This window comes from Actinia tenebrosa, unplaced genomic scaffold (assembly GCF_029948245.1).
Source record: "Actinia tenebrosa isolate PJP-AT-01 unplaced genomic scaffold, QUT_ActTen_1.0 PGA_scaffold5__44_contigs__length_20552954, whole genome shotgun sequence".
NCBI classification, from domain to species: Eukaryota; Metazoa; Cnidaria; class Anthozoa; order Actiniaria; family Actiniidae; genus Actinia; species Actinia tenebrosa.
In genome coordinates this window covers 4,085,742-4,109,746 of record NW_028292582.1, presented here as the reverse complement: position 1 = coordinate 4,109,746, position 24,005 = coordinate 4,085,742, and the positions used below count along the sequence as shown (strand labels likewise).

At 37.1% G+C, this 24,005-nt stretch overlaps 4 protein-coding genes and 1 non-coding gene across 6 annotated transcripts; 2 read left to right on the top strand and 3 right to left on the bottom strand.

The window, feature by feature from the left end:
* Positions 1 to 246: 246 nt before the first annotated feature.
* On the top strand, positions 247 to 4,989 carry LOC116290555 (ATPase family gene 2 protein homolog B). 2 transcript variants are annotated; one of them, XM_031697613.2, is made up of 8 exons: positions 247 to 1,159; positions 1,520 to 1,748; positions 2,380 to 2,611; positions 2,881 to 3,029; positions 3,387 to 3,596; positions 3,825 to 4,068; positions 4,141 to 4,448; positions 4,810 to 4,989. In XM_031697613.2, the coding sequence occupies exons 1-8, from the start codon at positions 252 to 254 to the stop codon at positions 4,939 to 4,941; spliced, it is 2,412 nt and encodes an 803-aa protein (XP_031553473.1). In that variant the 5' UTR covers positions 247 to 251; the 3' UTR covers positions 4,942 to 4,989. The 2 variants fall into 2 exon arrangements, with proteins under 2 accessions (XP_031553473.1, XP_031553472.1); XM_031697612.2 differs by having other exon boundaries at positions 3,825 to 4,448.
* A 591-nt stretch (positions 4,990 to 5,580) lies between these two features.
* Positions 5,581 to 12,543, bottom strand: LOC116290581 (disintegrin and metalloproteinase domain-containing protein 10-like). Its single transcript, XM_031697653.2, has 11 exons — positions 12,474 to 12,543; positions 12,225 to 12,381; positions 11,970 to 12,100; positions 11,257 to 11,504; positions 10,505 to 10,772; positions 9,715 to 10,025; positions 8,912 to 9,077; positions 8,361 to 8,523; positions 7,119 to 7,296; positions 6,308 to 6,522; positions 5,581 to 5,782 (listed from the first exon to the last, which is right to left on the bottom strand). Exons 1-11 carry the CDS (start codon positions 12,541 to 12,543, stop codon positions 5,581 to 5,583), a joined length of 2,109 nt encoding a protein of 702 aa, XP_031553513.2.
* Positions 12,544 to 12,801: 258 nt separating this feature from the next.
* Positions 12,802 to 15,793, top strand: LOC116290573 (uncharacterized). Its single transcript, XM_031697643.2, has 4 exons — positions 12,802 to 13,154; positions 13,538 to 13,904; positions 14,369 to 14,434; positions 14,920 to 15,793. The coding sequence occupies exons 1-4, from the start codon at positions 13,069 to 13,071 to the stop codon at positions 15,124 to 15,126; spliced, it is 726 nt and encodes a 241-aa protein (XP_031553503.1). The 5' UTR covers positions 12,802 to 13,068; the 3' UTR covers positions 15,127 to 15,793.
* Positions 14,551 to 14,622, bottom strand: Trnas-gga (transfer RNA serine (anticodon GGA)). The gene has a single exon. It is a non-coding gene; the product is annotated as a tRNA-Ser (tRNA).
* Positions 15,794 to 16,344: 551 nt separating the features above from the next.
* LOC116290572 (lipid transport auxiliary protein 1) lies at positions 16,345 to 23,967 on the bottom strand. The gene is made up of 7 exons (XM_031697642.2): positions 23,635 to 23,967; positions 23,090 to 23,191; positions 22,250 to 22,373; positions 21,628 to 21,687; positions 21,367 to 21,533; positions 20,367 to 20,425; positions 16,345 to 17,099 (listed from the first exon to the last, which is right to left on the bottom strand). The coding sequence occupies exons 1-7, from the start codon at positions 23,734 to 23,736 to the stop codon at positions 16,736 to 16,738; spliced, it is 978 nt and encodes a 325-aa protein (XP_031553502.1). The 5' UTR covers positions 23,737 to 23,967; the 3' UTR covers positions 16,345 to 16,735.
* Between the last annotated feature and the right edge of the window lie 38 nt (positions 23,968 to 24,005).

Sequence of the window (24,005 nt, the reverse complement as noted above, 5' to 3'; positions counted from 1 at the left end):
TTAAACTATATAGGGAGGGGAGAGTGGGAAGTGTCATTGTTTTCGAATTTGAAATTTAAAAAATCGTGCCATAAAAATATCATACTATAATAAGTGAGAAATATAACTTTTGTTCTTCTTTATCATTTTACAAAATATGCAAAATTAATTTCTTAAGTTTTCACCAATGATACTTGCCGTCAAGAATTTACTGGAAGCCCTCACCCCCCCCCCCCCCCCGTATTCTTCAGCACGTGTATTCTTTATTCAAGATGGCGGACGAATCAACAAAAACGGAAATTCTTCAATGTTTTCCATGTGAAGCTAAAGATTATAACAAAGCTCGATGTAGGATGGATATGGCGACCATGTCAGATCTTGGTGTTATTATAGGTTCGTCAGTAAGAATCAGAACTGATAAGTTTTACGTCTACTGCTCCGTGTGGCCTCGTGAGGGACGTGCAAGGATTATTCAGTTTGATAGTATGGTTTCTTTATACTTTGATAAAACTGAACAACGAGCTGCTAAAAAGACACTCAATCAAACCTCAATTGCTATGACAGATATTTCAAAGCTAGAACCTATAGAAGCTGCTGCTGTTAAAGTATCTTTGATTCTAAAAGACATCGGAGATGATTGTAGTTATTTTTCCAAAACAATTCTGGACAAACGACGTGAACGAAAGGTTAAGATGCTACTACAAGGACTGACTATCGTCAAAGGATGTGTTATAAAACCTAGAGAATTAAGAAACAATGAAAGTAGTATATACAGGGAAATATATAGTGTCACAGTAGAGGAAACTATGCCTATAATTAGTGATGCAGGTTGTGTAACTGTCTCAGCAAACACTACAATTCACGTGCAGTCAGTAAGAATGGGGAGCTTATTTGGTGAAGGCAACAGATTTACTATGGCAGGAATGGATGAAGCTTCAAAAATTCTGAAAGAAATGTTAAAGTATCCATTTGAATACCCAGAGTCCTTTGCACACCTGGACTTAGAGTGCCCTAAAGGGATCTTGTTACAAGGCGCACCAGGTGTTGGTAAGACACTCTTGGTAAGGACTGTAACAGATGATTGTAATGCACAGTTAATAACTGTTAATGGAACTGATGTCTTTGGACCACACTCGGGAGAAAGTGAAGAGAATCTTAGAAAGGTTTTCGAAAAAGCCAGGTACTATCATTAGATACAGCTAGTTCAAAAAGGGTTGGTAACGACTTTGTGGCATGCTGCATTACTGCATGTTGCATCCCAGAAAAATGTGCAGACAAAGTTTAGAAAAAAATCATATCACTGTGACCTTTCAATTATTGCATTCACGTGACACATAATATTTCAAGCTTGAATTCCAACATGCAGCAAAACCTTCACCAACCTTTTTAGAATAGCTGTATCTCCTTAACTTGAGTATAGAGTGTAAAGTTAGTGAGTTTTCTAGCTTGAGCTTCTCTTATATTTCTTGTTTGTAAAAAAAATTGAGGCTGAATTTTGGCATTTCAATGACAAAGCTAATATGTCTATTACTCTTTACAGAGTGGCATCAAAATCAGGACCTTGTGTACTCTTTATTGATGAGATAGATGCACTGTGCCCTAAAAGAGGAACCAGCGGTAGTGAAGAAGAAAACAGAATTGTAGCTCAATTGCTGACCCTCATGGATGGTGTGGATAATAATAGAGGAAGACTTGTGGTCATTGGGGCAACAAACAGACCAAATGCTATAGACTCTGCCTTAAGAAGACCAGGAAGGTTTGATAGAGAAGTATGTGCTATATTTCCAAGAAACAGATAGATTTGATGAGTGGATGGGTAGGTGGGGGTAGGTTTAGGGATAGTTGAATGAGTGAGTAAATATATTGGCAGATGGATAGATGAATGTGTGAATAGACAGATGAGATTGCATGGGTAGGTGGATGGAAGGATGAATGGGTGAATAGGTAAATAGGTGGATAGGTGATTAGGTAAGTAGATAGATGGATGGATGGATGAAAAGATGAATAGATGGATTGGTGGGAAGGTGAGTTAATGGATAAATAAGTGAATAGATGGATATGTGGGTAGATGGATGTACAAATTGATGGGTGGTTTGATTGATGGATAGATAGATGGATGGTCATGTGGGCAGATGGATGAGTGAGGACTGAATGACAGATTACTAGACTAAATAGATAACTGAATTAGTGGATGCATGAACATTTGTTCATTTCTGCATCTAGCAATCCATCTGTCCACCCACTCATTCATGCATCCACTCATTCAGGAAAAATAAAAGGAAGGAAAGAGTTGGTATGGTAAGCAAAAATGAAGCTCCAATAAAGTTAGCGAGAGTATTTTTGTTGTTTATCTGCACTGAGTTCTTCTCAACATTCTTTTAATGTTTCTCATCTTACTAGGTTGTCATTGGTGTTCCCAGTCCACTAAACAGACTAGCGATTCTTCAAGTCCATACAAGAAATCTCCAACTAGATGAAGATGTCAACCTTGCACATCTTGCAGAGATAACTGTGGGTTATGTTGGAGCAGATCTTGCCTCTTTGTGCAGGGAAGCTGCTATTGCTGCCATGAAAAGGACATTTCAGGAGGAAGGAGGTCCAAGTCTATCCTTGCAAAAAGGGTTTGCTAAAGGTAGTTCAGAATATGTTCAAGCTAGCTCATCTCTTTTGATCTCGTATTCTCTACTTTTAAAGGCCTTTGTATATGTACCATAGTTTGCCAATTTTAACTTCTTATGGAAATGAAGTCTTCCTGCAAAATTTGATGCTAATCAAATAAGACGAAATACATACCAGAAGAAAGTAGTTGATTATTTTTTCCCTCTGTAAGGCTTGAATAATACTGATTCAAAGACTTTACAGCCATTCTACAGTACTTATCAAACCACTTTTTAATACCAGCTAGTTCAGTTAAGATGACAGACTTCCAGCTAGCAATGTGCCACATTGTTCCCTCTACACACAGAGGGATGGAAGGTCTTGTTAGTCTTCATCCAATCAGCTGGCAGAGTATTGGTGGACTGCACCAAGTGAAACAAGCTCTTATGCAAGTAAGTGTAATGTGATTTCAAATGAAACTCTTTAGGGAATAATAGGAAGGAAAGAACTGAAAATGAAATGGAAGGAAGAAAATTGACTTTAAAAAATAATTCTTGCTTTTAGTGCAAGAAATTCGGACACTTGGGGATAAGATGAAGGGAAGTGAAAATGAAGGTTGAAGGATTGTAATATGCAAATTGAAATAATCAAACCAGATCTCAATGGTTTTATAATGGTCTAGAAAACAAGAGGTCAGTGGTTCGAGTCCCGCGAGAACCCAACTGAGGCAGATTTTTTAATCTGCTTATACACTCGATGTAGCATACACTTAACATATAAGTTTTATAATTGTTAAATTTCTGTGGCAGGCAATTGAATGGCCACTCAAGTATCCCGAAGCCTTTTCAAGATTAGGTCTTCAGCGTCCACGTGGAGTGATGTTGTACGGTCCCCCAGGGTGCTGCAAGACCACATTAGTGCGAGCAGTTGCATCTTCATGCCACTGTACCTTTCTATCTCTTAGCTGTGCGCAGCTATATTCACCATATGTTGGAGATGCTGAGAGGATGATAAGAGAGGTATATAATACTTTGGTATCCTTTGGTATTTGGTAGAATAAGCTGGTACACAGGCCACCCATGCAAGCCAGAAATATGCGGAGTAAAACTGTGATGGACGTTACGCGTGGCAACCGTGTGTTGACAAAGCGCGAGAATGACTTGTAATTAGATTTTGAAAAGCTCCAAGGGAGAGTTTTATTATTATAAACTTCTTAATAACTAAATAGAATCATCTCTTTTTCCTAGATTTTTCTGAAAGCTAGAGCAACAGCCCCTTCGATTTTATTCCTTGACGAGCTGGATTCCCTTGCTGGAAAAAGGTCGGAGAAAGACAGCAGTGGCCCCCAAACCAGGTTGTTGGCGAGCCTTCTAAATGAAATGGACGGTGTTGGAGTGTCAGCAAACATATACGGTTCGGACCATGACAGAAACAGTAAGCAAACATCCGAAAACAAGATTTCTCAAGATGGGGAAGGAAAATGTGACACAGGTAATGTCAAAGAAATGTCTGAAAAATCTAATGAAAATATCTTTGAGTCGAATCCTGAAAATTCAAAACTAGACTTGAAAGAAGACAGTGGAGAGGATACTAATGATGGACGGAAACAAAGACTTTCAAAGCTTCAAAATGTTAAAGACTTGATCCTGGTAGCAGCGACAAATCGCCCGGGTGCTATAGACGAGGCGTTACTAAGACCCGGTCGTATTGACCGTATCATATACGTTCCCCCACCAAACCAGGATGCGAGATTGGAGATCCTCAAGGTCCTTACACGCGCAAGTCCTGTATCTGATGATGTTAGTTTGAAAAATATTGCCGAGAATACTGAAATGTTTTCTGGAGCGGACTTGGAAAATCTTTTAAGGGAGGTAAGTGAAATGATACTTTCATTAATTATTATTTTCAACATCATCATCATAACCATCATCACCATCATCATCATCATCATCATAACCATCATCATAACCATCATCATCATGGTCATTATCATCATCATCATCATCATCATCATAACCATCATCATCATCATCATTATTATTATTTAAATTTTGATACCTCTATTAAGCGTACCCCTTATTACGGGGACATCCTTTTATTCAACGGACAGCTTGTTGCATGGTCCCGAAAACTGTGATTTAAAATGTATTTAGTGTAATACAAACCTCTATATATTTTTTAAATCGGAAAATTAAACCTGATTACCAATATTCCTCACTATTTGTTTTCCAGGCCGCGCTGTTTGCACTGGAAGAAAATGGCATGACGGCAAGTAACATAGAACAGAAACATTTCACCAAAGCTCTTGCTACTGTGAAACCATCTCTGACTATAGAACAGCTGAATTACTATAAAAACTGGTAAAAATACTGTTTTTTAGTAGTCCATTCACATATTTATTCAATAAAAGAAATGAGTCTTTAAATTATTCAAGAGGAGCCAATTTGCTGTACTAGCATAATAGACCTCTTTGCCGTGGACATAATTTTTTTCCATTTCTGACCATGTATCATTCCCTTGAGAATAGGAATTTTTGTTTGAATTGTATTTATATTCATGTGCCTTCTCATGGTCAACCGTTAAATAACAAAATGATATTCTAGTGAATGTGAAGTGGTCTCAAATGGGAAGATTGACATAACACTGAAGGTAAAGAGGACCATATATACGGTAAATCATAGTTAAATCAATTTCGTATGGTACTCACGGTCGTGACGTTGCCCGTTATCGAGGTTTTTAATTGGTTGAGTAAAGATCTCCTACAGTCTGACTACCGGGTATGCAAAAAAGTTCATGTGCCGTTTCACGATTTCTCTTGAGAGAGGGGGCTCACTCCCACTTACCTCAACAAATCATCCCTCCATACCCTCCCTTCCAAACAGACACACGCACCATTAGTACACCCCGAAGTCACGCCCCTGGCTTTTCTATATACTGACGGATAAGAAAGAATGCGGACGCAAAGATTTGCAAAGTCCATATATAGGACTCTCTGGTGTAAAGTTAAACAGCTGTAGAAGCAATCTGGTCACTCTCGTACTCTTCCTGTGGAAGGCATTGATTGACAGTGGCATGGGTAGGGTTTGATATATTATGATGGTAAGGATGTATGGCGAATCGTCTCAATATTCTCTCCAGGGGATTATTGAACTTCAGCCAGATCGCCACGACACACGCGCCAAAAGTCAGTGCCACTATGTAGTACCTTCAAAAAATAAAATAGCGCAAATTTGAATTGATGTAAACCATAAGCATGCCTCCTTATCAATATCGCGCCACCCTCTAATGTAAGTATTTTCAGATTTATTGGCGCAAGCGATTTCTTAAATTATGCTACAAATCAGTGACGCATAATGTCTTGAGGAGGACTATTGCTGCCGCGCTCTTGTATGAACATAGGCAACTGGCGCAAGCGATTTTTCCAATTACTCTACGAATGTTATTACAAATGACAAAAGTTGAAGGAGCGCGTCAAATATAAAAAACGCGCTGGCGCCGACACGTTTAAATCAGGTCTTTCTGACACTTAATTCGTTACGAGATTGAGAAGTACCAAGGGCGGATCAGGGGGATGGATTACTATTTAGAGTTGACCACTTTTTGGAGTCGAAAAATAATAAGAATAAAGGATGAGGTAATGTTCTGTGATGCCTTTTCTAGGTAACATCCAAGCCGAATCATGCAATTGTTAATCACTTAGACTAATATTAACTAGACAGGTTGTTCTCACCAGTTCTCTCCAAGCCAGAGAAGAGCGTTATTGACAGAAGCCTTAGACGTCGTTCTATCAAACGCGTCCTTGAGTACCCGTAACTGACTGTCTGTATTGACGGTAATACAGTACCCTTGTTGATCACAGTATCCAGTATCCTGGTTACATGTGCTTCCTGCTGGCCGCTGGACCGTTTGACGACCCACTATAGTACTCGCAGAGATACACCCATCCTAGATTGATTAAATAAACCAGATTCGATATTCGCATACTCTTTAATGCCATACCATGCTAAATCATACCATACCAGACTATATCATATTATACTATAACCTATTTCGAAAATCGTTGTCGCACCAAGAGCCTCAAGTAACAAGCCAAGGTTCCAGAGAACGTCGGTACTTTTAATTATAATTGATTTATTCATGGTTCATGCAAGCGGCTATAGCTCTCCATCTGAAGCAGCCTTGCTTGGAGCAATTTGTGAAGTCAATAAATGAAAATGCACCATGAATAAACTAATTACAGCTAAAAGTACCGGCATTCTCTGCGGTCTTGTCTTGTTGCTTGAGGTTTTTGGTGCGACAACGATTTCTGAAATAGGTGTATACCATACATTTACCACACCACACCATACCGTACCGTAACATACCCTCACCTACCCTGCTTAATATTTTTATTTTTATTATTGTGATGATGATGATGATGTCATAATTATTATTATTAATATCGCGGGCCGGGTCCAAGAATCGAGCCCACGATTAAACTCAACTGTGAGAGGGAGCGCATTAGTAGACAAAGAAACCGTTATTTCCTGTAAAGTATTTACCTTTGTATCATTGCAGCAGACATGACACATAAGATGATGTGAAGAACACTGACACTCTTGCAGTCCATACATCGTACATATCGACCCAATACATTCACCATCCACACAAGTATTACTGCCATCATTACAAGTAGTGTTCGATGGTTTAGACAAAGCCGATGGGCACGTGGCATTGTATCTGCTGTGAAATGTTAAGGCTTTTAGCATTTTAAATGGATGAAAATTAATATCGCGTGCTGTGATTGGTCGTTCCTTGGGTCTTTTCACACCTACAAAACATACTTTTCTTGCCTTGGGCCAAATTTAATTTTTTTTATATGGCACAAAACTATTCCTGAGCAGGACAGGGCCTACAATCCATGCTACTTTCAGTCTCCTTCCCCCTCCTGAACCCGATCCTTGAGACAATCCCCCGATAGTAGTTACTCTACGACGTGTATTGAAATTTCAAGTTATCAAGTTCAAAAGGATATTTGCAATACGCTTCATAAGTGCATTGCGTCTCATGTTTACAGATCGTATTTGGTGTGGTGACATGCATACAGTCTTGGGTACAGCACGGGCCTTTCTTTGGACTAAAATAAAAAGAAAAATTACGATTCGTTTTTTCTTCCAACAAATGGTGCAAGTGTTGCGATGTTGCGGCGACAGAAGTTTTGGGAAATGTCACACTAACGTAGCAGCTTTTCATATAACAACACTGCATTGATTAAGACCTAAAGAGTCCTAAATTTGGCCAGCGGAAGAGTAAAAAGTGAGCCAGCCCATACCGCTCGGAACGATTTACATGATTGGATTAAAAAAAAAAAGATTGGTTATCCAAACAATAGCACTAAACCTAACCTTACAAAAGCGGTACTGTGCTTAGGGCGCAATGAAAATCCAGCTTTCGAGCGGTACTGGATTTCTCTAAAAAGTCACCTTTCATTATCACACGCTGGATTTAATTTTGTTGCGCGTCCGATGCACGTTCCTATTCGGCCTTTTTCGCGTTCGTATCACGTTATAGACCAAGGTGTGGTCCCGCCCCCTCTTCGTCAGGCAAATTTTAAAGATCTTTATTAGCAATAGAGGAATAAGGTAGGGCAAGACTTTCTCCTTTCATACTTTGTCCCCCTCCCTTCCCTCCCTTTCCCTCCCTACTCTCCCCTCCCCTACGAGTCTCCGACCCGTTACTGAATTTTCTAGACAATCTGGATCCCTCCCTCCTTGCATCAAATATAGTCTTTAAGACAGCCATACCTGCATTGGTAGCCATTCTTGAATCTACAGCCTGGAATCCCTAGGGATCGGTTTCTGGGCTCACAGCACTTATCTATCAGATGACATTCTTGTGGCGTACCGCAGTCACATTCTTCTCCTTCCTCGACGATTTTATTGCCGCAGTAGACACCATGGTTGTTAACTAATGCAGGAATATCAAAGTTAAAATAAGATGATCTTTAGTCGAGTCTGGTGTTTTAATTTGTCGAGGGTTGACAGTCAGAGAGTACCAAGTCGGGAGTCGTGGGTACCGTATCGAGAGTACCAGGTTGAGAGTAACAATATATGTTACATATGAGTCAGTAATGCGAGGACACAGTAGCCTGTGGTCCATGTTACGCTTCCAAAATTATAGCACCCAAAACGATTGTGCAATTTTCAAACTTGCTCTTCCTTTTTGTTTAGCAGTAAGAATCGCTTGAAGTAAACCCCCTCGCACTACTACTAGGCTAAGAAATATCCAAACGATAAAAAGAAGCCCCTGCTACATACATCGCTGATTCGTTTTTAGTCCTGTTCAATTGACTTACCAATAAAACAACGCGGTCCCTTGTTGAAGATAATCGGCCATATTTGAGACTTGCTACACTTAGAGAATAGATAATTGTTGGGCTCTCTTCCACCGGTAGAGAATTCGTACATTATATAGTTGCCGCCATTTTCATTTGGTGAACATCTCTTTGTATTTGGATCATGCTTTAAAAGTAATGAGAAATAATACCATGGTATGTTTGGTTTTGATATTTAGTATCCTATCCACATCATTCCTTTTCGCGCTCGTTAAATAAGAATGGGATAAATGCAACCGTGATCAACCAAGAGAGCAGAAAATAAATCTATGATGGTGATGGAGGGAGCAGGGAGGAAGAAAAAGACTGAACACAGCTGCTAGTCGGAGAAGGCGAGCGCGAGAGGGTAAGCTGGCTAAAGGAATGGAAAGCCGTCAATACTGCAATTGCCACAACGAGTTCATACGAAACTGCGCGCGGTGGATCTGGGAGCGATATTATTTATATTTGCTCTGTAAGGGACTGGTGCGAATAGTAATAACTAAGCATTCCAGGCGACAGACAAAAGCCCCCATCCTAATGACCCTTTCTCAAGCGGCAGCCATGAAATCGTGTTGTAATAGGACGTTTGCATGATCAGGTGTCATTCACCTCTACTACCAGACTACCTTGCACACTTTTGTTCAGTTAATTAGCGACAATAGTCTTACTTTTCTCATAAGGGAATATAATTTAAATAAGAAAGAAAATTCGCGAAGCATTATGGTAGTGGGACGCCATCATGCAAATTTCCTAATTCTTTGACCAATTAGAGAGCTCTTTACCTCGGAGCCAAAACTGTGCCCAAGCTCGTGTGCAACAGTAATCAAAGTGGCTTTGCGGGGTATTCTGGCATCGTTCCGAAAAGTCACAACAGCAGTGTTGAAGTTCAACTCTCCTAACTGCGAATCTTCTAGCAGGACCCTCTTGGAGCATATACCACCAATATCAGTTGCACCTACCCAAGCAAGGCCCAAGGTGCCTTTGGGGAACTTCTGGTAGGTGAATAAAATGGCAAGACAGTACTGGTCGTGGTTGAATGTGCTCCATTTGGACAGAAAGTTAATGAATGTAGATGATGGTTTGGCGAGAATACCTGAGGAGACCAATAAGTCATCAATTCTAGATTAGCAATAAAAAGCCGTCGTAGAAAGGAAATTTCACTGATAATATTGTTGACCAGTTTGAAAATCCTGGCACAGCTTGTGTTGTTGTATAGTAAATAGAACTCATATTTTTTTGCATTTCACACCATGTGTCATTCCCAAGAGTATTATTTCTTTATCTAACGGTTGCGCACGAGAAGACACATCAAGAATATGGATACAACTAAGCAAACAAAGAATCTTATTCTCAAGACAATGACACGTGGTCTGGCATGGGGAAATATTTGCACTAATTAAAATGTCCTAAATCGTGGCTGCTTCCAATTAGTAATCCCACCCAAAAAATTTCAAAACCAATAACAATTGTAAATAATAATTCTTTATTAGGGTTAATAAACAGATAAAGACATGAGTCTTTTCACCAATCTGCTACTTAAGACCAGTAAATAAAATAAATATATTCAAATACCTTCGGCCTCAACATCTTGAAACAAAGTAATGGCTGTTATCGTGAACCCAATATTATCGCCCGGTCCACCATCACCATTGAAATCTGTTGAACGGAAAATCTTATCCGAGCCCGCGATGTGAAAGACCATTTCTGCAATAGTCTCATCGACTGAGCCTTTGCCCACTTGATTATAAAAGCGATGGTCAGCGGCAATGTGCAGTGTACATGTGTTTAGGTCAGTACTGTTGTCAGATAATCGTGCTGCACGTGTTCGACGGTAAGAAGTCTGGAATGAAAAAAATTTGCAAATTTTACGTGGCGTTCAATGCTTTGAACAACTTTCGTGCTCGTATCTTGCTACCAGAGAATCTATCCTAACCTACCAACCATCCCACGGGAAGTCGTCTTCTTGAGAAAAATCAAAAATACACATGATAGAGCCACGTCAATCGAAAAACAGGCTGTTATAGTATCTGGTGTTATGTGGGTCTGACCCACGACCCCTTAGAGAGAGGATTATTTATTATTTATTGAAGGGAGGAGTATGGGTTAGAAAACGAGTGGCCTTGAAAAGTGACCCTGAAGTGTGGTCGGTGGAAATAACGACAGGTGGTCCTGAAAAAAATGGCCATACTAACTGGAATGGAGGATTGGAGAAAAATGTTTTTTTTAATTTTCTTACCCATATTCCCTCCGATTATTACATGTAATGCGCGGTCCCTGAACGACAAACTTATTAAGAAAGCTGATTTGAAATAGTAAACAAATACCTGGAATTGCATAGTTTTAGGCAGTTGATGAAGTTTTCGATAGGAATGGTGGACTTTCTTAGCTGCTATTCTCACTGATGTATTAAATTCCACATCACGGGACTGATACACGAGTGAATGGAAGAGAAGTGAATGGGAGAAATATTTTGATGCAGGTTCTAAATGGAACAGGGTACCCGCAGTATAAAAACACCCATCGAAGGTGCCGTCAGTACGTATTCGGCCAGTAACAGATGAGTTTTGATCTCCTACACAAATAAAAGACAATCTAACATGTCACGTGACTTTACAATCTTAAAACGAGCAGTAGTGTGACCAAATAAAAAGTGCATAATTTCGATATTATTAAGGAAGTGGAGTTTCATTCAATGTAAATGATGACTATAGGAGAAATGGTATTAGATAAAAAATCTAATATTTTTTAGGGATTTGTGTGAAAAAATTAGCTGGACACAAAGAGCTTGAAAATATACTGATCATAAATTTGATTTATCAGTATTGAAGCAAGGCTCAACCCTTGGATAAAGCTTCGTTCCAAGATTGACTCTTATGGGATTGGGGTTAGGGTTAGTCCTGTTTGTATCGGGGTGTGTGTCATGAATGTGGATCATGATGTTGGTGGGTGTGCAGGGGAAAGACATATGGTACGATTTCTAAGAGTGGCTATGGTGGACATAAAAGCTGGACTTGTTGACTTGTGCTATCTTACGTACCTGAAACTTTTCCTGTATAATATTCATTAAATTGAAATTTAATGTTCGTATATTCATTCTTAGATTTTATCTTCACTTTAGGACCTTGTGAAAATAGGTTGGTATCTTGCCTCAGAATCAATGAAAAATGCCTATAAAATAAAAGATTTCAAGGAGGTTTAACGTTTAACGTTTAACACCTTCGGACTACCTGTACATGTGTAAACAGTAAACAAGTAACAACAAAACAGGAAATTAAAACTTTGAAATGGTCACCTTTTGAAAGCGTTCAGTTCTATGATAACAACATCGTTTGCAGGATTTTGAATCGTTGCTTTGTGTTGTTTTAGAATCCTGTCTTTATCGTAGTTTACTGGTTCAAAGTACGTTATATTGCTGGTGGCGTGAAGAAACTTACGAAGACTGCTTGTCTCTGAAAAAATAAATCACAGATTTTAACAACTTGTCTGTGAAAAATAATAAAGCTTATCTATCAACTTTTACCGTGTTTTTGTCTGTACTTACCAGGTTTAACAAGACGAGCTGTAAATCCAAATATTTTCAGTAAAAAGATGAAGAGAACTTCAAACTTCATGACAAAGTTTAGCCAAGTAGGCTCAAATCAAAGCTAATATTCATAACAATATGTTTCATTTTGTAACTAAACTTCATCTAAAGAAGTCAAGTATTTGCTTACAATAGCATTTGTTTTGCATGATCGTTTTATGAAGGGAGTTTTCAACGTTAGTTTTTTTCCAGGTTTTTTCTCTCAATTCTTCTCTATGTTTTCTGTAAAGTTCAAACTCAACTGTTTATGAAAATAAGGCCTGGTTACTATTTACAAAATGGCGGACGAAACCGAAAGGAAACAATGAAACTTCCTGATATTACTAAGTTTTTATAGGAGATTACTTTTCTCGATCATATGGAAACGTTTCAAGATTGTACTCACATGAAACCGAGATACCTCTGTTAAAAATTCGAGTGGATTCTCATTCCCTGAAACGATTTAAATGGACGTTTGATCTAGTGATGTCAAAATTCAATTTGATGGACATTTTTTAATGTGTGAATGATCATCTCGTGACTTTCTGGTCTTCACTATCGATGGTCGAGAACGATGTCGGAAAAGAAAGACATTACCAAGTTGAGTAAGGCTGAACTGGTTGAGATGTTGCAAAGGCAGGAGAAGCTGCTTCTCAATAGGTAAGAGTACTATCATAATTTTTACATGACTAGTATCTAGCTATAACTTAAGTTCTTCAAACTACATGTATTTAATGTTAGCTCTTTAATAGTAGTCTCCCTCCCCCCCCCCCCCCCCCCCCCCCCCCCCCACTATTTACTCAATCTTGTACCCCATTTTGGGAAACTGACATGGTTACCATGTTTAAAGACCTAAATCGAGACTGCTCGCTGTAAGAGGTGAGCTAGGTTTTCACTTTGGCCTCTTTCAAAATTATATATTATCTTGTATCTTATTAATTGAACCTTAAATCTAAATGTTAAATATTAAACAATATGAGGCCATGTCTTGTTATCTCCTGGGTGATTTCCAACACCTTCTTACTATTTTTGTCACTTTTTAGGACGTTTATCAACTCTCTTCCAGACAAAGGCGATAAGATACATAAGCTAGTGGGAAAACTCAAAGAGCAAATTGCCTTACGAGAACAAGCAGATGACCTGTCCAACAGGTTTAACAGAATTTCTTTAGCACAAAGCAGGAATGCAAGCCAAAAAGTTGAATTAGACAGTGATGATGATGAAAACTGTAATGATGATGATAAGGATGATGATAATGCCATGGTTGTCAATGAAAAGGGAGCTTTAGCTGCACCTACTCAGGACACAGTCGAGGAAGAATCCAGTAAAGAAAACACTCCAAAGAAACAGTCGTCAGGAAAATGGGCTTATGATTCAGCTGTAACCCATGTCAAACCACATGCCTTTGAGGTAAGGAGCTGATCATAAAGTAGAGGGAGGGGGTAAAAACAGGGGATGGGTCACACAATCTTGAACTTCAATTCTTAAAAGGGGTGGGCCGTCTATAAAACTTTACGTTAGGTGTGGGTCATTTGCATTTCTTGCATGGAAAATATGGGGGGGGGGGGGGGATGGGGGCATCATTTTTTTGACCTCTTTTATAGTGGGCCAGCAAAAAAGAGCCCCTTCAAATCTCAAATCCAATTTTACCCCCCTCCCACTTTACTTTATGACCAGTCCATAATAGAGAAAAATTAAAACCCCATTCCATTTTATCAATTAGTAGTAACCAATATCCATTTAATGCCCAGTGGCCCATTGAAACTCTCTAAAAATGGCTCTTTCGAAAATATGTAGAATGTAGAAGTTTGAAAACAGGTATATTTTCTTAATCAAAGATATATTTTCTCAAACAATAACTGTATTATTGACAGAAAGCCAAAGTTCTTTCTTTGGATGAATCCAGAGAACTGCAACTAAAGCAGAAAGAAGAATATGAGGTAAGCTAGAATAAGAAACATCAAAAGGGTATAACTTTGATTGGTTGACTGGTTTGAGGCCATTGATTGGTTGACTATGATTAATGCCATAGAGAGAATAAGAGAAAAATATCAAATGCCCTTGGCGGGAATCAAACCCACATCTTCGGTATTCCAGTCCGATGTGTTAACCACTACACCACAAGGACCAACCACGCTGGTAATGCAGCCGGAATATGAAATGTAGGGTACTTGTGAGGATCCCAGAGCGATATTTTTTCTCTATAGGTAAGCTGAACACCATAAAATTAATATGTATGCAAAGAATAGACATAGTATAGTAGTAATAAATTATGCATTTGGTGTGTGTAATGGAATAGAAAGAATAAGAGAAAAATATCAAAATGCCCTTGATTAATGCCAGTCTATCATAAATGCCTGAGGGTGACACACACACACACAGGTGCCATAATGCTTTATTTACATTTTTGCAATTTCTATTTTAGGCTTTGAAAGCAAAACATGCAGCAGAGAAGCTGTTTGAACACATCGACAGGTCTTCAATTCAGACTTTTTCTACTAGTTATGAGTTCAGTAGCATGGAGGCCAAAATGAAATACAGAGAAGATGATGAGGAAAACGTACAAGAAAATGAAGAGGACAGTGAATCTGAAGCCAAGTTATATGAACAAGAACACAGTGATGAGGACTAATATTCGTTTGTAAAAATATAGCACTAGACAAGATATTTTTTGAAAGATGGTTAATTAGAAATAAGCCATGTGGGGAAAGGGAGAAGCTGGAGATAAATAAATTGTAAATGGAAAGTAGGGTCTATTTTTTGCTACATCAAAAACAACAAAACAGTATCTAGTAATTTTTTTAATAAGCTATTGGTGGTCAGTAAGAACCATTAGCTCTTCTGGTTTTACACTTTGCTTGGTTAATTAAAACCATTAAAGACATATTTATAAAATTTATAATGACTATTTGGTTCTTGAAGGTTTGGATGCCAAACTAGTCGTCATAAATTTTATAAGTGTTTTAAAACCAAATCTTACTAAGATATATTACGTGCAAAGGAAAATGCTATAGCACACATCCCAGAGCTTGGTTTTCTCTTAAAACGTCTTCTTTTCAAACTCATTAAGACATGCATTACGAACTTTATTGAATAGCTGTTTTTAGTAAAGTACCTATATTTAACTTCGGTAGTTCTTTCAGTAATAAGATATAACTAGCTAAAAACTAGTGTGAACTAGTTCTTTCAGTTGTAATCCAACTGCTATCAATGGAAGCTGATGGTGCGCACTGTGATATTCTTTTGTTTAAGAATTATACAAGCAAGGCTATCAGGTCAATACAATGCTTTTTGTCTCATTTGCATAAATCCATATCTGCTAAGTTCAAAATAGTTGCATAATTTCTTTGGCAATATAATTGTTACGGGTTCTGTAGCAGCCTTTGATCCAACAAGTCTTTTTGTTTCATGGTGTGTAATGGAAATACTCAATTCAAATGATTCCTATATATGAGTGTTTTCATGCACTTTTCTTTCTTACACAAAAATTTTTCCATTTTTATGGGTTAAATAGAAATGTTTGGTCTTAAGCATTCTTTGATGTCAGGAAACAAGAGAGATCAAACAATGGGTGAAATCTATAAACGTTTTAACAAAACATTTGCATATGATAGTTACCACATGAATTCATTATGCTTCCTATCCATCTATATTTAATTCAAAGCCCTAATACAATAGTATAATTTTAATAACAAGCCTAATCTATATACAATTCTACCATTAATTAATGTTACTCAGGTCAATTTCCAGGGGGATCTCAGGGAGTCTGTGACACCTCTTTCTATTGGCTATTATAATAGTTGAGTTCCCAGTCATATTTAAATGTCTTTGTCTTTGAGCCCCCCCCCCCCCCCCCCAATTATGTACAATATTTCCCACCCCAGCCTCTCAGAAACAAAATGTTTCGCTAGACCTTCACGATGTAACAGACAATTAGCCTTTCCAGAGTTGCAAACACATTTCATCATGAGACTAGCTGTTTTACGGGATGCTTTAAAATACTAACTTACAGTGTATATAGTGTCTTTCTCGCTTGTTGATAGCAAAAAAAGGGCCTTTTAAATTGTCTTGCTAATTTTCAAATTTCTCTCCTTTCTTGAAGTGAATGAGACGTTAACTGACGATATGATGAAGCACCCCTCAAAACAGCCCATGATGCAACACATATATAAGTACTTTAGAAAGGCTAATATCAGTGGCACTATAATACTTATATAATACTTAATACTACTGTAATACTACTATAATACTTCTTTTCCCTTTCCACTTTCAATATTTTCTTTGACCCCATCACTGTGAATCAAAACAACAGTGTCCGCTACTGTAGATTCATCTGCTGATTTAGTACTCTTTTCTGGGGAATCTTTTGACTTATCCCCAACTTCAACCTCATCATCCTTCACATTCATTTCTTGTAGTTCATGGTGTTCATCTTTAGCAGGTGAGCTTGTACCTGCAGCTTCTGCCTCCTGCTTGTCTTCCTCTTGTCCTCCATGTTCTGGGCTTGCATCTGCAACTTTTGTACTTGAAATGGGAGGCTTTTTAGGTTGTTTGCTTGAGGTGTTGATGATAAGGCTGCCTGGTACATTTGTGTATAGTCTTACCCTATTGATCAAAAATGGATAAGATATGATATTAGTGGAAGGTCTGAGCTGGAAAAATTTAAAAAATTTTGCTATAGGGTATCCCTTTTCTAAAGACTATTTTTCTTTAGGTGCAAATGTGTTTTCCTGTTTCAGACCTCTTGGAAAATACGGGTTAAGTTTCTTTATTTTGCAGTTACATTCAAGGAAAAAAATAACTTTGATCATCCATTGCACAATATTACATCACATAAGATAAAAATAGTTGTGAAATAAGAAAAAAAGGCCCAAGTGTAAGAGGGAAGGGGAGTGAAATATGGCAAATGAAAGAAGCTGCTGGGAAAAAATAAAGAAAAATTAATGTTAAATCATGTGCAAACACTTTATCAATGCAAGTTAAAAATAAATTTATGTATGTACAGTGTGTACAAGACAAAATCCATGCCCTTAATGTATTCTTATATTAGACCATGCATTTGGTAGCTGATATATTGTAATGTTTACATTCTGCCTACAGACAGTTACCATTTTATTGCTCTATTTTGTGGCTTAGGCTCTCGAGGATAGTTATGTTCTAATTACATGCGTACAAGTTAAATCTTTAATTAAATTTTGATCCCAGTCTCAAGATTATTTAATGGCTTTATCTTTAATTAGATACTTAATAAAGAACTGTTAAGTGATGTAATGTATGAAATCAATTTTCCTGTTCTAGAATACTTAAAATATAATTATTCTGTCATTTTATTTTGTTCACAGCCTGTTTCTGTGACCTAACCCACTCCAGATGTCTGATGGTTTGGCTACCATCAATCAAATTACAACGGGCCAATTCAGTTCGATCATGAGGGATAAATATTCCTGTGACTTGACAGCCATTTCCCCATGGGATATAGGCTGTTGAGAAGTGGTAATATTCATTGTTCACGGTCAAAATGCACTCGGCCCATTGCATATTGACGGTAGCCAAAACACTAGACATTTGGAGTCAGTTAGGTCACAGAACCATGAAATGGGCTGTAAAGAATGAAGTCATCTTTCAATGTAATGTTTTTTTGAAAGTACTTTAGTTTAACAAACAACAATGGAAAGACTAAACCGAATATTGGCACACCTCTTGGTGCACAGCACAGGTCTACCTGGAATTGATCAACTTCGATTCAGTCAACTAGCTACAGTGTGTGAGGTACCTCATGCTTATCCAATGAAAATGCTTTAGCACAAGCACTGCCCTATGGTTTTTTTGAAAAAGGATAGATCCACCAGTTACAACATCAGGATCATGTATGGAAACTAAAGCAACAATGTAATATATGCATGCTTATCAGAGAAAATACAAGATTAGAAATGTATGCATGGAATCTCAGTGAAGTATTGAAGGAAAAAAGAAGTCAGTAAAAGATGTGCACATGCATTTAATGCAAGAAACTGATAGCATTCAAGAGACATGATGCATGCAATGAAACAAATCAAAGTCTTGATAAGAAAATTGGGTAAGGTGAACTAGCTTTTTAGCAATGATGAAAAACAGTTTTGGGACAAGGATAGGTCTACCAGTTAGTGTACAACATTGAATATGGAAGCAAAATATATGGTAAAAAAACATAAAATATATGCATGCTTTATATGAGAAAAGATAAGAAGAATATGTATGAAATCTCAGTGAAGTATTGAAGTAGATAAGACAGTGAAAGGTGAATACATGCCAATTAATGCAAAGCATCCATGAGACATGCATGCAATGAAATGAATGAACTATAAGAAAATCATATTCATTCCATACACTAGACAATAAGAAAGAATAGAATAGAATGGAATAGAATAGAATAGAATAAAAACAGCAATTGCTTGGTATCAACAGAGATACTCGGTACATTTTATGGATGCTTCAATGGTATCTTTTATGCAATGTCAGGCCATAATGAGAAGTGCTGTATACTTCCATACCTCTCTCAAAAAATTCAAAGCAACAGGAAAGGTTATAGGTGAGTATAAGAGGGTTAACATTATATCCCTTAGATATTTTCTGGACCTGTAGCCTGCACTGCATCATCTTCCTGGTTAGTTCTAGTGTGTCCTAGGGGAGAATAAGCCAAAAACACCTGCAGTACAGTGCAGGTTACTGGACCTGCAAGGCGGATATATATGAGGTTCACTAGATTAAATCTGCTGATTGATACCAAGCAATAAAGACTAGATTAAAAGACAAAGAGTACCGAATGCAGAGAAGTAATGTCAGCGCACACATTTCTCTATATCAGACTAAATGAGCTACTGTTTCCATACTGGCAGCAGAAATGGCATCTAGGTTCACTCTAAAACACACAAAGATAAGACAAATAACTACTGGAGTTAGTGACTCTACAGTAGAAAGTTCAACTACACTTACTATACTGAGATAAAAACAACTAAACGAAACTTAAGGTCACAGGTCACGGCAAAGATAACAATAACAAAAGGTCATACAAACAGTACATATTTATATTAGGGACCTGAAAAATATCTACAAGCATCTGTAGACAAGCATGTTTATTCACAATTTCCAAGAGAATGACTTCTTCTATGGGAAACACAGGTGGTGTAGCAGTGAGAGTGCTTGCCTCTCATCAATGCAACCCATGTTCAAGTCCTGCCAGGCTTGGTGTCGTATGTGAGTAGAGTTGTTTGTTGGTTCTCTCCTGCTTCAACGGTTTTTCTCCAGGTTCTACGGTTTTCCTCCCCCCACGAAAATCAACTTCTAAATTCCAATTCGATCATGGTACAAGGGCCAAATGTTTGTTAGCCACTGGCTATTAAATGCCAGCCTCATAAAAACAAGGAATGGATGAAAACCTTTGCTTGTGCTCTTGTAAACTCATTCTGAAGAACTGGATTGTTAGGCTCTTAGATTATTGCTCCAGCCAACATTGCTGCCACATGAAATTTATTGTCTATTAGGTCTACTAATGATTATATATAACTGAATTTTATAAATTTTAAAAAGGTTAATTATTGATTCATTTTCTATAACAAAAATGTTTAAAATGTCCAATGTTCAATTAAGCTTCTGGGCTGACCTAAGTGAGGGTACAGCTATTAATTCACAGATTTAAACTATGTATTATTTCTTTAAAAAATTCAGTCAAGTTATCTTGTCATTTGGTTATGTACATTTGTTTCAATGGTTATTATTTTATTCAAACTTGGTTGATTAAAACATTAATTCGTAGGAAGAAATTTTAAACACATACAGTAATTCCTAAATATTTAAATAAAAACACTAAAGTAATATACAAATATGCTATCAAACCTGTCTTTAACCTGCTCCACCAAGTATGCAAACTTCTTGTACTGTATATTGCCAAATTCCTGAAAAGCAAGCCCATAGAAGTTTAGTTTAGAGGTTGAATAACTTTAACTTGAGTATATACTCTTTTAGGAGTACATGTATGCCTTAAAAGTTTTGTGCATAATTTGGAGTTTAATTTTCAATAAAATTAAGGAAAAATAAATGGTCTTTAGAAACAAGGAATAAAGTGGCTTCTTTAGCAAGTGTTTATTATTCTTAGTTCTGACATTATAAAAGAGCAACAACAACAACAGCAGCAATGATATAATAACACTTAAAATTATTACTATTATTATTTATCATTATTATAAAAGGTATTAAATTAGATTTAATAACAATAATGTAATAATAATAATAAGTTTGTAAATCATTAAAAAAAAAATAATAATAATAAAAGAATATTTACATTATGTACTTTGTGAAAATTTAAAGAGAAAAAGTTACTATTTACAAAAAACTAGAAAAAAACAAAATGAAAAACAAGCATTATAAAAAAGTCTAAAATTATCTAATATCGGCAAGGTTAGTATTAATGCTAAAGTCCAATAGAAAGTCACTTTCGTTGTTCTTATAATTATAATTATAATTCTTTATCATTATTATTATTGTTATTATTGAATCCTCTTCTGATAGCAGGATTATCAAAGGCTTGGCCTTAAACTATATTAAAATTATGCCTGAGGAAAACATGATACACGAAAACATAAGGCCAAACAAAAAAATAAGTGTGTTTCCAGTTGCGCTACCGACCCTAATTTTCTTGCTGATTTTTGCCAACCCTAATATTTTTTCATTCCCAAATGCAACAACAGGGTTCCCAGTAAGCTCATTTCTACTGTTGTATCAAGGTGGTATCAGTAAAAAGAAAAAATACGACCTACTGACCCAAATTATTTTTTTCATGCAACAGGAACACACTTATTTTTTTGTTTGGCCTAATTAATCTAATAACATTACATACCTTTGCCTCAAACCTTGCATGCTCATACATATCAGCCAGTTTGTCAATAGTTTCATTCCCACCCCTGATTACATTATATGGGTGTTTCTGTAACATCTTTAGGTATCCCCTTACTGATTGTCCTTTGCGCCGAGTGTATTTGTAGTTAATAGAACATATCAGGTCATCTAAACAAAATTAAAACGATAATACAGTATGTCAGATCAGCTGTTTATCAGAGAAACAAAAATGGAAGTATTGATGACTGGCATATAAATTTACCTAATTCACCCATTTTGTCCATTGCTTTCATTCTGTACTTATAGCCACGAGCATATTGATCTAAAAAACAGTTTATTAATTTTATTATGATAACAATGTTGAATCAATCATAATATTGTATAATAAGTCATAATTCAAATATGGATGAAGACCCACTTTGTGATAATGCCACTGTTAAATCCCAATTAGTTATTATCATTATCTTAATTATTCATAATCGGGAAAGAAAAAATGAATAAAAGTAACAGAAATGGGAGAAAGAATGGGAGGAAGGAAAGGACAAGATAAAAGGAAGAGAGGGAGGAAAGTGGGAGAAAATAAATCAAGAAAGAAAGAGAAGAGGAGAAAAGAAAAGGGAAGAAAGGATGGAAAGAGGGAGGCAGAGAATGACAGGAAGAAAGGATAGGCAGATAAAAGGAAGAGAGGGAATAAAGTGGGAGAAAATAAATCAAGAAAGAAAGTCCGAGAAGGAGAGGAGAAAAGAAAAGGGAAGAAAGGATGGAAAGAGGGAGGCAGAGAATGGCAGGAAGAATGGAAGGCTGAAAAAGACCACAGAATTTAAGGGATTTTTATTTCCAGGAAAAACCAAGAAAAGAAAGAAAAATAGTCTGTGATTCTTTACCTGGAGGAGAATCAAATTCATTTTCTTCTTCAGTTTGTTTGTTAAACTGTTCAGACATCATTCTTGGTTCTATTCTTAATATTGCAATCCTTCTGAGTCTCAATTCTATATCCCTTAGCAAGCTCTAAAATAATATTGAAACAAAATATGTAATAAAACCGAGGATTTCTAAGCACTAAGAATCTAGAAGATATAACTAGCTAAAAACTAGTGTGAGCTGTGTCGGCGTTCCTAATGAAACAGTAATGATAAAAAGGTAAATCATACACCGTGAAAAGATGAAAAAACTTACTGACGTTTCGGACGCTAGTCCTTCGTTTGAGTAAAAGAGGAACCACTAGCGTCCGAAACGTCAGTAAGTTTTTTCATCTTTTCACGGTGTATAATTTACCTTTTTATCATTACTGTTTCACTAAGAATCTACTTCTGAATGTCCCTACTTTTATTTAAGGTAGCTGCCTAATATTGAATACCCAGTGGATAGACCTTTTTAGCTTTGTATGCAAATTGCCCACCACAGATCACATGTCGTTCCCTTGTGAATTGTTCTTTTATAACGAACATGTTAAAACATTTACATATGAAAAAATCAACTCCCAAGAGAGGCAACACAAGGTCTGAAATGTGCACAATAAACAACAAAGCTAAAAAGGTCTATATTTTATATTAAAATATATGAGGGGGTACTAGGTCAAAAATATTGGGGGGAGGGACCCTAGTAAAATGCCCTATGTATGAGTAACGTACTAAAATTTTCAGTGTTAAATATACATAGCAATAAAATTACTGGGTGGTGGTTGGGGGTGGGGCAATAGAATCATACACCTTTTGATAACATACCCTTGGCGCATCAGCACCCACAGTTATATGAGGACCTCTCTTGGATATCAACAACATCCTAAGGATTTGTCTTTTAATTAAGATGACTATCATAAGACCAAACTGAAAGGAAAGCAAAAGGATATACATTAAGGGTGTGGCAGGATTTCCATGCAGGGGACGACGTCTCACTAATGTTAATAATCCCTCCTTCCTCTCCCTCTTTCTCCCTCTCCCTTTTTCATATTAGAAGGTTGCAGGAACTTTGTTTAACCCACATGTTTTTTCTCTTGCATCCTCCACATCTCGTAATATTCTTGTACATTGTAACATATAAGCTTAGTTTACATTTGTTTGCATGGAATCACATGAACCTTTGAACCAAAAACATATACATGTAACTATATTGCCAGTACCCTAGGATCCCCCTGGATACGCCCTTGTATATATAACTCGTTAATAATGAAACAACATAAAATGTCGGATATTTGATCTAAGGGAAATGCGACAGGTTTGAGCCACTTAAAGTTGAACATGCAAAATTAAACTATGAGAGATTGTATTACCGATATAGTAAAGATAATCGTGACAACCAATCCAACTCCTCCTAATCCTTTCAAGAGCTTTGCATCTGTCTCACTGACGGGCTCAGAGATCTTATCATCCATGATTGTACAGTATATAAGGCCACCCTCAGAGCGTCTTATATCTAGCTAACTTCAAACTAAAACTTCAATTCTTTTGTAGCTAAAGGATAGCTAGAGTCATGCCTTGGGAGAAGAGGATTCCTTTTCCTTTATCTCCATCGTAAATATATAAAACTCAAGGCATCTTACATCTTACAGTGCTTATTTGTTCTAAATATTAAAAGCTACTTTTCCAAGATGGCGACCACAGTGTTTATGAGCCTGCGAACAAATAACCAGCTGACATCAGT